Raw genomic sequence first — 13,932 nt, 5'->3', positions numbered from 1 at the left:
TTCCTGCTTGTTAACATTTCACTATTTCAAAAAATATTTAACGGGTGACTATGTCTTCATATATATATAGCTGATATAGCTATACATTGGGAGATTGTGATCACTGCAATTGAATTAAGTAACACATCCATCTCCATCCATATGCACTACATCTCCAGAACCTGTTCATCTCATGAATGAAAGTTTGTTTTTTTTGACCAACACCTCCCCATCCCCCAGCCCCATGGAATCAGTATTGCAGTCTTTGTTTCTGTGGGTTCTACTCTTTCAGGGACCACATAAGTGACATCCTGTTGCACTGTCCATGGTCATGTGTATTTTCATCCAAGTATTAAGTATCTTTAGCTTTTCTGCCCTCATTCCCGGCTTTTCTTTTACCTGCTTCTCCTTTCTGTGGGTAAAAGTGACATAGAAAACCTGCCTCTCTGGGGGATGACACAGCTTTTCCTCCAGGCACGGGCCGGGCTCTGGGTGGGGTTAGGAAAACAACCGAGGCCCACGGAGAGAGATGCACACTCAGGAGGGGGCAAGGAGCCCAGGATCCCAGCCCAGATCAGCTCCGGGGGGCAGGGTGCTGGCCGGGCACAGTCCTCCAGCCAGTTCCCTGGGGCCCACGAAGGCCTGTGGGCAGCGCCATGGCCAGGAGATGGGAAACCCAGGCAGGTTCAGCCTCACGGCCTGGGGGCTGGGGGTGAGGGGAAAGATCACAGAAAAAACATGATTTCCACTGGGCTCCAGAGAGAGCCACACTGTGGGAGAGAAGATAGAAACAGAAGTTCTCAGGAGCAGGGATTTCTACAATAGGGTCAGGCATGAGAAGGAGGTCAGAGCTTCCTACAGAGAAACAAATTCTCCATGGGTCTTGGCAGAAATTAACAGAGCTGTTGAGAGCTCCTGCAGGGATCTCAGGGTGGGCCGACGGGGCAAGCTGGAGACCAGCCAGTGGCGTTTCCAGCTGTGAGTTGACCTCGCCTGGACCTAGATTTGTACAGAAAGCTCTGGTTTCTCTAGGCACCTCTAAAATGGGCACCCCTGGGCCCAATGCCCGGTTCTAAACCACCAGAGACTAGAAGGTCACGGAGTCCCTCCTGTCTGGTGCAAAGGGCCAGCGGAGGCATGTGCCATCATGTTAGGGATGCCCGCACTCACCACATCCTTCCTGTCCAGCACCTCCAGGATGCTGCTCAGAAGCTGCGAGCTGGCCTCATGGTCAGGCTTGCTTGAGTGGTCATCCAGCTGGCCGCTGAGCTGGTCCGTCAGCAGTGGCAATAGCACGTCTCTGCACTCTGAGGGAGAAAACGCAGTAGCTCACACGAGGAAATGCCCCCTCCCAGCTGCCATCACTGCAGACCTCTCTGCCTGTCCCCAGAGCTCTTGGGACCAGCCCTGCAGGAATGGAGTCCCTCTCCAGGGCACTGAGGAGCACAGACTTTAGGTACAGAACTTCAGCCTTGTGCCAGGACTAGACTCATGAAATACCCCTGTTAGAGGGAAAGGCGAGGATTTTGCACCTGCTTAAATTACTTAACAATCTCTCCAGGCTTACTTGTCATTTGTGTGTTACTTTACTTGGTGGTGCCGACTGAACCTACACTAAGCACACACTCTACCACGGAGCTGCGGCCCCAGCCCTCTGGCCTTTTAAATGCCAGCTTGACACATGAACGCTAAGTCGTGTGGAACCAATAAAAACTAAGCAAGTCAGATAGTCTTTTTAAAATTGACTATAAAATTCCTAAACACTGAGCTTTCCTACTACGTTTCTAGAACATTCCACTCATGTCTTTGCAGGCATATGGCTTATAGAAAGTAGGGCATTATTTACTGTCTTCCTTTTAGGGTCTTCATTATGATAACACATGATTATGACACTACAGCAGTGACTGTTAGCAGTGAGCCTCCATCCTCTCATTGGTCCTGTCTAGTGACCGGCTTCCTCTTGCACTCAAACACCCGCCTTTATTGTCTCAGTTATCTTTTCGGCATCCTTAGAGGCAGAGCTTGTCACAGTCTATCAGGAAGCTTAGCGATACTTTGGTTTTTACTCGAGATCATTCACTAGCTTTCTGAAGACATCAGCTCTGCCTCCAATTATGACCTAAAAACACTTGAAATTTCCAAACACAAAATAATGGGGTCGGAAAATATCAGAGCCAAAAGAGGCTACTGATATCATCTAATTCAAGCCGTTCCTTCCACTGAAACAGAAGCTGACATGGAGAGAAAGTCCCTCATTTATGCTGAGCTCCATAACCAGCTGGGGACAAGGCCAGAGGATTCTCCTACCAACACTCCACTCAACTTTCCTGATTTCTGAGGAGGCTGCTGGACAGGCACTCGACATTCCTAACATGAGGGGACTCCCTGATCTTGTGGCAGCTTCAAAAGAAGTTCCTACAGCTGCCCACTCCAGCGAGTCTTGGGTTTATAAGGAAGGTCCTGGGCCCCCTCCTCCTATCAGCCTGGGATATGAGCACAGAGTCACATGAGCTGGCTACACACTCCACTGTACTTAGGAGAAGCACTGTATCAGTGAAAGGGGTTTCTCCCCTCTGTGCCCATTCCCAGTGGGATGCCAGTCATCTAGCTTCCCCATCTTTAAAAAAAAAAAAGCCCCATTGGCCAATCTCTGGGGTGGAAATGCTTCCACCATAGTCAAGTCCCAGCTACGACATCACTGAACCCAACTGAGAAGAGAACCACACCATCCCTCTCGTGGGATCTGGCCCAGAGCCACGCTGCTGCCTGCCCTGCCCCTGGCTTGTGCCTTGATGTACCACGTACAGGTCAAGCAGGAATTCTTTTATAGGAACCCTTGCCTTTCCTGCTTGCCTGTCATTTTCTGGGGTTCCTCTTTTGAGGACAAAGGTTTCTAATGAACAAATTCTTTGCTGATTTGCTCTAATTAAAGATTAAACACAACTGGGCTCTTTTAGTAACTGCTAGGAATACCAAACTAACTTCAGCTTCTTAAAACTGGCCTCCCAGAGATACTTAGGAACCACAAACTGGCAAGGCATTACTGACATAAAATAAAAGGGCAAGTGTGACTGCGGCAGGTGTGAGACTGGTCCTCAGGAGGTGGCGGGCTGGGTGGAGACTCACCTGACTGCTGGAAGAGACCACTCTCCACCATCTTGGTCATGCAGGTGAGCTTCTGCCGCACCAGCTGGTTGTCAGGAATGCTCTGAATGAACTTGCAGAAGAGCACGCTGCAAGAGAAGCCGCAGTGTCACTTCTCTCACTCTGCCAAGCGACAGGCAGCATCACAAACATCTCCTCCACAACAAGACCTGGGCCGGACAGGTGCACCTGGAAAACCCCCCTAGAGACCCAGGGCTGTCTCCAGGGCCTGCATCCCGCTCCCTAGAGAGCCCCGCCTTGGAGCTGACTCTGCCCACAGCACCAAGCACCTCCACTTCCACCAGCTGCTTCCAGGCCTGCCTCCACGCTCAGCTTTTGTAAAACACCTTTTCTGGCTAAAGCCACTCCAATCTCGACTGCAACAGGACTCTGCACTCCTGGGGTGCTAGTTACAGGGCCGGAAGCACCTTATTATGTACTTTCTTTTAGAGTTAATTTCATGTCTGCATGTCTTGCTTCTCCAAAGAGAGTGCAAACCTCTCTCTGGAGCAGGCTTGGTGTGTTCTTTCACATCTTCCACAGAAATGAGCGCAAAAGATGCTCTGTTAATACTTGTGAGAAAAAGAAAAGTATGTGCAGGAGTTCAGTCCCCGGCCAAGCAGGGGGCTACTTCTCTGTCACAGACAAGAAACCCATGGCTTTTTGTTATTTACCTGAGCTCAATGGGATCGAACACAAGTTTGACATCGTTGATTATGCTAGGGAGGTACTTCAAAGCTGCCCCCTGTAAGAAAACACCAAAGGCAAATTCAGTTGCCAAGTAAGACCAATACAAAATTTACTGCCCCCTGTCCACCGCAGTTGCTGGGGACTGAACCCAGGCTCTTGTGCATACTAGGCAGGCTTTCAACCACCCGGCTGTATCCCCAGCCCAGAATTTATGGTTTGATCCCAGAAAGAAAGGGTTGCACTTGGATTTCGTATAGGAACTGGACACAGACGCCCTTGCAAGGAAGGGAAAGCTCATCATGACCTCCTCAAATCTTTCTCCTGGAAATGCAGGAGGTATAGCCCTTGTCTTCACAACCAGCGGGCACCATCTATTTGGAATTCATTTTTCTACCAAAGAAAGAAGTTAAATTCTTGAAGTCTCCAGCACAAAGTTACCATCAAGAATAAGGAATGAATAATAAAGTTCAAATTGAAATCTTCAAGGATTATGTATTTGACATTAAAAAAAAATTTTTTTTTAAAAAAACCTGTTGCTGATAAAGAAAATGGTGACTTTGCACTTTGGGGAGCAATGGGGCAGCTAAGAATAGAAAACTGTCACCTGTAACAGCATTAGGATCTGTGTGCTGAAATCAGGGTCAAACAGAGGTTGTAACTGCCAATCAAGGGATTGTCTAAGCAGGTAGCTTGTCTTTGGCAAACTGACATTTGAAAATATAAAAGTAACTGAAGTTGAAATGTGCAGGTTTTCCTTTACTCTAACTACTACTAAACCAAGATTGATTTCCTTCCTCTCCCACCACGGTCAGTTCCATGCTGTCCAGACCCTCTACGCTGATGGCCTGAAGGGTTACCTATGTAGACACCATGCTGACCTTGATCTTGACAGCTTCCTCAAGAGGCCTGTCCATGAGCATATTGAAAGAGAGAAACAACTGTCGGATTGAGTTATTAAATTCATCTCCATCTTCGCTCTGACCATAAAATCTAAACAGGAAAAAAGAAAAAAGCAGTCAGATTTTCCATCTTTAAAAGAAATTTTAAAATAGATGTGTGGCCTCAAAAACCAACTGGAGGTCAGCGCCTCATGGGTGATCACCTCAAATTATGCAGAAAGACTTCTTATGAGTCACCCTAAGATGGTTTCAAAGGGACCAGGAGTAAGCCCCCTTCAGACTGAAAAGACAGTACCACCTGGACAAGAGCAGGGTAGTAAGTTTTAAATAAAGCCCTGACACAAGGCTTTCCAGTTGGTCAGCGAGGATTAGCCAGTTGGTAAAGATCCCAGGATGCTGTCTGAAGGGCCCCAAGCTTGGGGATAGAGTCCATGCTGGTGGTTTGTGGGCATTTCCTAGACGAAGGGACATCAGGAAGTCACCATGCCTGATGTAGCAGGTGAGCCCTGCGTTTCTGTCTCCTCAGCTCATTCGTACAATGTCCAGCAGGCAGGGACCCCAAGCAAAGTTCCCTTGCTGGCCACGTTCTCTCCTCCTTCCCCTGCATGACTCTCCGTATTACCCTGTCTCACCTTACCACGCCTTGACCCTAAAAGCTGAGGTTTCAGACAATGGATTAAGAAGCTCCTCAACCCAGATATGTTCTGAGCCCAGCAGGCCTACAAAACCAGTCAGGGTCCACTCGGTCCACCACACTGCCCATACCGATGCTGACCTGCTCTACCACGAGGGCCTCCAACCTCACGGACACACCCTCACCTTGGTTAAAGTATCCTCCTGTCTTTACCAGATCTGTCCATCAACTCAAGAGTTGGCTCTTTCTCCTGAGTAGAAATGGAGAGGTCTTTGACCAATTGCCCAGAAAACACCAAAGTCCCAACTGGTAGTGCATGTGCTTCTACGCTGGGTGGCAACCTCACCAACGACTGCTCAGGAGGAGGGATGGTGGGTTCTGAATTTTAAGCACATGCTTCAACACATGCATGCACACATGGATATGTTTAAACTAGTCTCCTTCATGCACCCATACATACTGAGCACCCCAATCTGAAGATTCAAAATCCAAAACCTTTTGAGCGCCAACAGGATGCCATAAGGACAGATTCTCACACCTCACCTCACGTGATGGGCTGCAGTCAAAATGCAGGTGCACTAAAAATACTCTATGAAATCACCCTCAGGCTCTGTGTATAAGGGCTATGAGATGTAGATGAATTTCATGTTTACACTTGGGTCTTATTCCCAAGATAGCTCAGTTATGCATATGCAAAAATTCCAAAATTCTAAAAAATCTGAAACCTGAAATACTTCTGATCCCAACCATTTTGGATAAGGGATACTTATAGGGTCTCCAAGGAGTATGACCTCCCCTGATAAAATTATACAATCAGAGGTAATTGGTAATTCTTCATTCACCCACTTGGTAGAACTAGAAAAGAACTTTATTTGCAAGTTAGTCCCCAGAGTATCTCAAAAGTAAAACAGAATACCTAAAACAGAACTCTCTGGATCTTCCCGCTGGGCTCTAGGCATTCCGAGTACCAGCAAATAGCACCGCTGCCCACCCAAACCTTGAGGTTATCTGGGGTCCTTCCCTCCCTCTCACTGTCCCATCAAATCCACCAGCAAGTCAGGGCTCTGCACACACCAGTCCACCCCCTCCGCCTGCAGCTAGGGTAGAGCCACAGCGTCTCACAGCTGCACTGCAAAGGTGCTCGCTCACTCTCGGTCTTAGCCTTCCATAATCCATTTCCACAGAGCAGAAGAGATGATCATTTGAAACATAAGCAGGATTCTATTGCTTCTCTAACTGAAGTTCCCCAACGCCTCCCACCACCCCTGGAATAAAACCCAAGCTTCCTTGCCCCGGAAACCTGCCTCCCTACAGACACCATCCCCAGGAAAGGCTTCCGGCAAGGGGCACACTTAGCCACTGCCTCCCCGAGGGCTGCTGCCACTACTACCTCAGGGTTCTGCTGATGTAAAGGGAATTCAAATGGACCTTCTCCAACGGTCTCATGATCCACCGCCACCTGCAGCTCTGAAGTTTGGAAATTTGGCAGTTTGGTGATCTAAAGGGTCACAGAGCCGGAGGCAAGCATGAGCAGTAAGGGGACCAACGTGGAGAGACTGGTGACAGCTTAAACATCTCAGCCCGGTGACCATTACCTCAAGTAGAGCACTCGAGACTGGATGATGAACCTGAACAAGTACTTCAAGGCTTTCAAAGCAGCGAACAGCAACTCCGTCTTGCTGGAGTCGTCAGCATTAGCCACATAGAAGTTCAGGACCTTGGAGAGTTTCCTTAAAAGAACAGGAAAGAAAAATTAAGTTGGCTGGCAACAGGGTGCTCTGAGGCTTGCAAGGGGAGGTGGCAGAGTAGGAAGCAGCCACTCCCGCCATGTTCTCTGGAGGATGCCCTGGACAGGCAAACTAACACCTTTCCTCATCTGCTGCAGAAGTTTGGACCTTCCCTCTGGCTTAGAGATACTGGAAGATTTCTTTCCCTTTGTAGGATTAAAAAGGAAAATCTAGAAATGAAAAAGTAGAAAGGCTTCAAATTAAGGCGCTATTTTAATCTCTGTCCCAATCCTTGGAGAGCCATAAATTCGGTGCCAGATGGAAACTTCTGTGCGTGGGGAGTGGAGTTCAATCTGACTCTTCATCCATCACAAAACTCATCTGGGATTTTAAATTGCTCTTCATATTCTTCTGGAGTCTTTGGACTATGAAAAGTCTTGATCCTGTGCTAACTCAGGCTTTTTAGGAGGCTGATATTTTGGGCCTTCCTTCTGGGAATATCTGACATTTCCTAGAACTAGCACAAAATCCAAAGGAAGCACACAGAATCAATCAAGTATTGCAAATAAGCCCAGATTACTACTACCTGGAAGGTCTTATGTGGCTCAGTGTGATGAGGATCTACTGATACCAGTCCTCACTCATAACAAGGACTTGGAAGGCAAAACCACTGAGTGAAAGAACACTACTGTAGTGTGTCTACACCTCCCCAATCTGGGGGGTTTATAACCATCACATTAACTGGTAACTATGTTACGTGACAATGCCTTCATTCAACCTGTGTTTCTCTGCCTTCATGCTTGCTTGGCTTAGAAAACACCAGATTCGAAGATCTGACCTGATACATCAGTCAGTAGCAACTGACATGATCTGGCATGAGCCACTGTCCAAAATATTGTTCACCAATCTGGCTACATCCCTGTTGCTATTCATCGCATTGCTTTGCACAATAACTAGAACTCAAGGAAGCGGCAGGTGACAGGCCACATACAAGGCCATCATGAGCTGAGTACTCCAGGGAGAAGCACAGAGTGAATGTCAGCTGCTCCCTTTGTCAACCCCAACAGAAAGAAGGCTACAGTGCAGAACAGGTAGAAACCACCCCATGCAAAAGAAAGAAAAGTCAAATCTTAATTCTGTGAGTACTCAATCCCACAGAACGAGCACTTGTGGTACAGGGTTGAGGGCAGGATCTCCTCTTCTATCAGACTTGGTCCTGCTTAAATCCCTGTCTGGACCCCTTCGTGCCCCTGTGGATCTTGCCAACATCAGCTCCTCGGGGGCTCAGTCTGGTCACCTGTCCTTCAACTCCTCCATGGACATTCTTCCTTAACCAGAAGGAAGCTTGGGCCTGACACCTTTTCCAGGGGTGATGCTTAAACAGCCCCCGCTCTCCACCAGGAGGCCTGGAGACAAGTTCTGCATTCACAGACACATTTACTAAAGGCAGGTTCCTCTCGCTTCACCAAAATCCAGCCTTTGGAGAACAAACCCGATAGCCCAACACCACGCAGTTCTTTCCAGCCGTACTCACACGTATGCCAAAGTGGCACTGAAGTGCTTGTATATGTAGGTCTCAAGTACAGTGTTGAAATGCTGGAACTTGATGTCTCCTATCAGCGAAATAATAAACACCTGCCGAAGGTGAACAAGGTCATTAGCAGCCCTGCACAGCCCAGGCTTTCCACCAACAAGCTGGGTCGAAACACCTGGTGCTTTTGCTTTCTCATTTCCGCAGCATTCCTGCTGTCCAATCCCGGAGCTGAGGCCAAGTCTGGGAGGTTAATATTTATTTAACACGGAGAGGCCATCACACATGGGCACAGTGCTAAGTGCTATGCCTGCACCAGAACCAGCTGGCATCCCTGTTCCCAGGAGGGGCTGTCTCAAAGGGAGGGCAGTCTTTACACAGGTAACACCAGTCAGGGGACGAGGAAGGAGGATGCAGAAAGGGGTTTCCCGTGGGAATTATAAACTCAGCCAAGTTCGCAGCTGATGAAATACCCCAACATCTTTCTGAGTACAGCGTGAGTGTCCCCGATCATCTGAACTCCACCCGAGGTCTGCCTCCCCACTTCCCCATGGTATGTTATGTAGATGACTATAAGGTGCACAGCGACAACCAACCACACTGCCCCCACACAGGACAAAAGTGTTCAAAGTAAAGGCACTTGGGACTTCCATCCATGCCACAGCCAGCTGCCCACCCCACAGGGCTTATCTCCAGAGCTTGTTCCATGGAAGCCCTACCCAGCTTCACCTTGGCGATACTGCGTCTCCTCTCTTCATCTTACATCCTTAGCTTTGATGCACCGACCATTTGTTAAACTGATTAATTTTTCCAAGCTGTCAAATGACCCACAGCTGCAACTGACCTTCCTCCTCAGTGGCAGCATCAGGTAAAACCCCACCTGAACTTTTCCCCCAGCAATAAGGAAACGAAGCTTGGTTTGGACATGTCTGCCTTTTCTCCTCCACTGACACCCTGACCTTCCCAGATTCTGGTTATCTCCTGTCCGTGTTCTGATTTCAGTTCTTAGGACAGGCTGTACATTTAAGTACTCTGTATGACAAAGTCAGGTGTCTGCTGGGCTGTGTGCTGTATCTAATGACACCGAGAAGTGACTCTGACCTGTGAATCCAGCCTCCCGGGCATGAACATACAGGGTGCACAGCCACACAGTGATGGCCTTCCTTGTTAAGGGCATCCCCTGGTTTTAGACTGTCAGACGACAGCAAAGTGAGTTAAAATGTTTCCTGATTTCTAACTGAATTAAATCCTTCGTTTTTCCTGATGAAAAAGCGAAGGCAGGTCAAAAAGTGAGATCTAACAGAAAACAAAGAAATAAAAGACTGGAATGTAAGCTACTTGTTTCTAATTTTACTTCTGGAAATTCAGCCTAAAGAAATAATCAGAGAGATGTATAAACATGTTTATGCAGGAGGATGTTCATAGCAATTACTTCTAATAGGGAAATACTACCCCATTCCAGGAATAAGTACTAGTGGGTACGCTGAACTGCTTACCAGGGCATCGAACACCAGGAAGTCGTATGTTTCATTGTCTGACATTTCCATCATTATGTTAAAAAGTGCATCCAGTGTATCTTGCAAAAACTGAAGACGAGAGAAACAGAGGTTATCTGGGTGCTTTCATTCAGCTCCACACTGCAGAAATTTGGGGTCTATTAGGTTTCAGTGGAATGGGGTTAAAAATCACCTTTTCTTTAAAATTGGCACAGTTGCTTAGCAATGCAGAAAACAAGTCCTACACCTACAATGACTGGCTGGATTTAAAATGCGGAACTAATGACACAATAGGTGTGTTTCCAGCTGAAGACAGAAACCTACCTTAACAATCTCTCCTCCATCCACCTCCATCAACTTCTTTAGGTTGTGCTTTATGTTCTGGGAGTTGGAACGCCAGTTCAGCAGGCCTAAAAGGTCAACTGGGAAGAGTGATCACAAACATCAGCATCAGAAGGAGCAACCCAGGCCATTTCAGGACACAGCTACAGAAAGCTCTAGAAAAGATAGCTGCTCTTAATCATGGCTGATTCAAGAAACGCCTGATATGTTCGTTCAGTTCTGTCTTTTAAGTCAGAGGAAATCTTGTGATCCTTTCATCTTTCCATGGGAAAGAAACAACTGCTAATATAAAAAACCACGAGAGGACATCTGACTGGAACTCACACTCCTCAAATAACAACATCACAGTCATAAAAAGTAAACTTAAAAGGCACCTCCCACCTGTAATTTGCTGTCTTGTCTAATTTCCCCTTATTACTACCCTTGTCTGGGTGGATTCAGAGGGAGGGATTTATATATATGCACTAATTCACTTTAACATCACAACTGCACTGTAGAGATTTCACTTTTTCCATTTTTTAGATGAGAAAACTGAGGCTTTATGACATTGAATTACTTGCCTCAGTCCACACAATGCTAAGGGGTGGAAGAAATGGCATTTTAATATCAGGTTTATATGATTCCAAAATCCACATTCTTGCTACCCTGCCATCCTTCCTTCCCCAGAATTCTTCAGAGAAATAAACAGACAAGCAGAGTTGTAAGAGCAATTAGATTTACATGAACTGAAAAAAATGTGTAAAACTAAACCAGATGAATTTTCATGATATAAACTTAATAAATTATATAAAGAAAAGCAAGGGTATGACAGTCCCCAAATTCAGGGTAGTAATAAGTTTTGGGAAAGAATTAGAGGCCACATGATTTTATTTTTATTTTTTTTAATTGTTGATAGTCCTTTATTTATTTTATGTGGTAATGAGAATCAAACCCGCTGAGCTCCAGCCCCAGCCCGAGACCTCATAATTTTAAAAAGAAAAAAAAAAATACAAAGAGAAACCATAAACTTTGGAGCTATAAAAATCTGTTTTAAAGGTCTAAGCCCATCACCTATAAACTCAGGCAAAATATTTTCCCATTTCAAAATTTGATTTTTCTATCATCATACGATAGTGACAGGGCCACACCAATATTTATAGCAACTCAATTCACAATAGCTAAGCTATGGAACCATCCTAGGCGCCCATCAACAGATGAATGGATAAAGAACTGTGGTATACATACACAATGGAATATTACTCAGTCATCAAGATAAATGAACCAATGGCATTTGCAAATAAATGAATAAAACTGGAGACTATGATACTAACTGAAATAAGCCAGTCCTAAAAAAAAAAAAAACCAAAGGTCAAATGTTGTCTCTGTATGTGATGCTAACACACAATAAGGTGGGGGTGCGGTGGGGAGAATAGAGGTTCACTGGATTAGCAAAAGGAGAATGAGGGGAAGGGCGGGAGATGGGAATAGAAAAGACAGTACAATGGATTGGACATGCCTTCCTATGTTTGTGTATGAACGCACCACCAGTGAAACTCCTCCTCCTGTACCACCACAAGAACGGGAAGTTATACTCCATATATGCATAAAATTTTTTTTAAGTTTTGATTTTCTGATCAATAAACTGGGGGTGATTTTTAAAATTTTTTTAAAAATATTTATTTTTTTAGTTTTAGGTGGACACACATCTTTATTTTATTTTTATATGGTGCTAAGGATCAAACCCAGTGCCTCCTGCATGCCAGGCAAGCACTCTACCACTTGAGCCACATCCTCAGCCCCAAACTGGGGATGATTATAGCAATACCAATGCTCGCATGTCCCAGGGTGTGCAGGACAGGATACATGAGAGTCACCCGGGGGGCCTCACACTGCAAAGGCCAGAGGTCCTCCTCCCCTTTCGGTGACACTGTCTACCCACACCTCCATCTGGACAAAGCACCAAGCGTGCCCATACCCACCTGTCTGCTCTAGAGAATCACATCAATCAATCAGTAAGAGTGGACAAGATCTGTCTGTGATCAGTGCCAGCAGCTTTGAACCTCTTGCACGAAGAGGCATCCTCAGCTAAGGAGAAAAGCCCGTGCTCTCTGTGCGAGAGGAGAATGGCTGTCCACGTTGCTCACTGAGCTCCCTCACGGTGGACGGCCTGTGCGTGTTTTCAGCCCTTGCTTCCTCTGCATAAATCACATTGGTTCTTTATCATTTCCATCAAATCAGGAGAAAGCAAACGCAGGAGCAATCCGTAACTGTCAGTCACCTGCCCTGACTTCTCTGATGCTCACAATAAGGGGACATCTTTCTCACTTGGTCCCTTCTCCCTCTAGGATGAAGCTTCCCTTTTTAGACCCAAGGGGAGATGTTTCTCTTCCCCTGCGGAAGTGAGTATTTTTGGAGATGAAAAAGTTCATCAAACTGGGTGGTCCAAGGGAGCATTCCGCAATGCTGGAAACGTTGATCTGTGCTGTCCCCTCTGAAAGTCACCAGCTGCACTGGAGATGTGACCAATGCAACTAAGGGATTGAATCATAATTTAATTTAACTGATTGTTATTTAAATTAGAAATTTTTTAAATTGATAAAAATTCTATCTATTTGTGGTGCTCAACCTGATGTTAGGATACGTGTATTGACGGTGGAATGGCTAAGTCAAGCTCATTGACACACAGAGACTTCACACTGTTTTTGTGATAGAAACACTGAAACTCCACTCCCAGCAATTCCGAAGCAGACATCATTGTCTAGCATCACCATGAGCTAAAATACAGCCCCTGAGCTTGTTCCTCCTGAGTGAAATTTTGTATCCACTGATCTCCTCATTCTCCATTCTTTCATTTTAATTAACTTAAATTTTGCAAGGGACATGTGGCTAATGGCTACCATATCCAGGCAGCCCAGGTTTCAAATTAGAAAACGGGGTGAAGCAGATACCAGCAAACCCAGCACTGAAGCTGAGGCACGCTACCTGTCAATAAGCTTTCCTTGCTTCTGGCTTGGGGACAACAGCATTGTAACAACATGTTCATTCTTTTGTATTTTATTTTTTTTATTTTTTAAATATTTATTTATTTATTTATTTTAGTTCTCAGCAGACACAACATCTTTGTATGTGGTGCTGAGGATCGAACCCGGGCCGCACGCATGCCAGGCGAGCGTGCTACCGCTTGAGCCACATCCCCAGCCCTCTTTTGTATTTTATTACAAGTTAATTTTACACACTCCTTTCTGTTTTTTTTGTAGGAGTTTTTGTTTGTTTTAGTTTTGCCTTCTGAGGTCTAGTCTGGAAAGGCTGATCCAACCCACTAGAAACTCAACAAACACTGGCCCTGACCCTCTTCCCTCTTGAACATTCCTTGATAGTTAAGTGCATTAGTGATTTATACAGTTTATTACCATGCTTAAAAAAAAAACAACGATATTCTGACATTCTGAAGTTAAATATTTGGAAAATACCAGAAAGAAGTTAAAAATGAAGAATTCTCCAAACTTTTGGA

General features: G+C 45.8%; 1 protein-coding gene across 1 annotated transcript in view; it reads right to left on the bottom strand.

Annotated features, from left to right (window-relative positions):
- Dock5 (dedicator of cytokinesis 5) overlaps window positions 1-13,932 on the bottom strand; it is a 186,785-nt gene that overhangs the window by 56,916 nt on the left and 115,937 nt on the right. The window contains exons 19-26 of the mRNA XM_046447718.2: window positions 10,425-10,522; window positions 10,101-10,190; window positions 8,608-8,708; window positions 6,942-7,076; window positions 4,692-4,803; window positions 3,798-3,868; window positions 3,106-3,212; window positions 1,150-1,286 (exon numbers count right to left, since the gene is read on the bottom strand). Coding sequence (XP_046303674.1) covers window positions 1,150-1,286; window positions 3,106-3,212; window positions 3,798-3,868; window positions 4,692-4,803; window positions 6,942-7,076; window positions 8,608-8,708; window positions 10,101-10,190; window positions 10,425-10,522 — 851 coding nt within the window. The remainder of the gene's footprint in view (window positions 1-1,149; window positions 1,287-3,105; window positions 3,213-3,797; window positions 3,869-4,691; window positions 4,804-6,941; window positions 7,077-8,607; window positions 8,709-10,100; window positions 10,191-10,424; window positions 10,523-13,932) is intronic.

The sequence above is a fragment of the Marmota monax genome, unplaced genomic scaffold, assembly GCF_021218885.2.
Source record: "Marmota monax isolate L192 unplaced genomic scaffold, Marmota_monax_Labrador192_F-V1.1 WCK01_AAM20220418_F8-fsc00040, whole genome shotgun sequence".
Taxonomy (NCBI): domain Eukaryota; kingdom Metazoa; phylum Chordata; class Mammalia; order Rodentia; family Sciuridae; genus Marmota; species Marmota monax.
The sequence above is the reverse complement of the archived record's forward strand: the minus strand, read 5'-3'. Positions and strand labels throughout refer to the sequence as shown.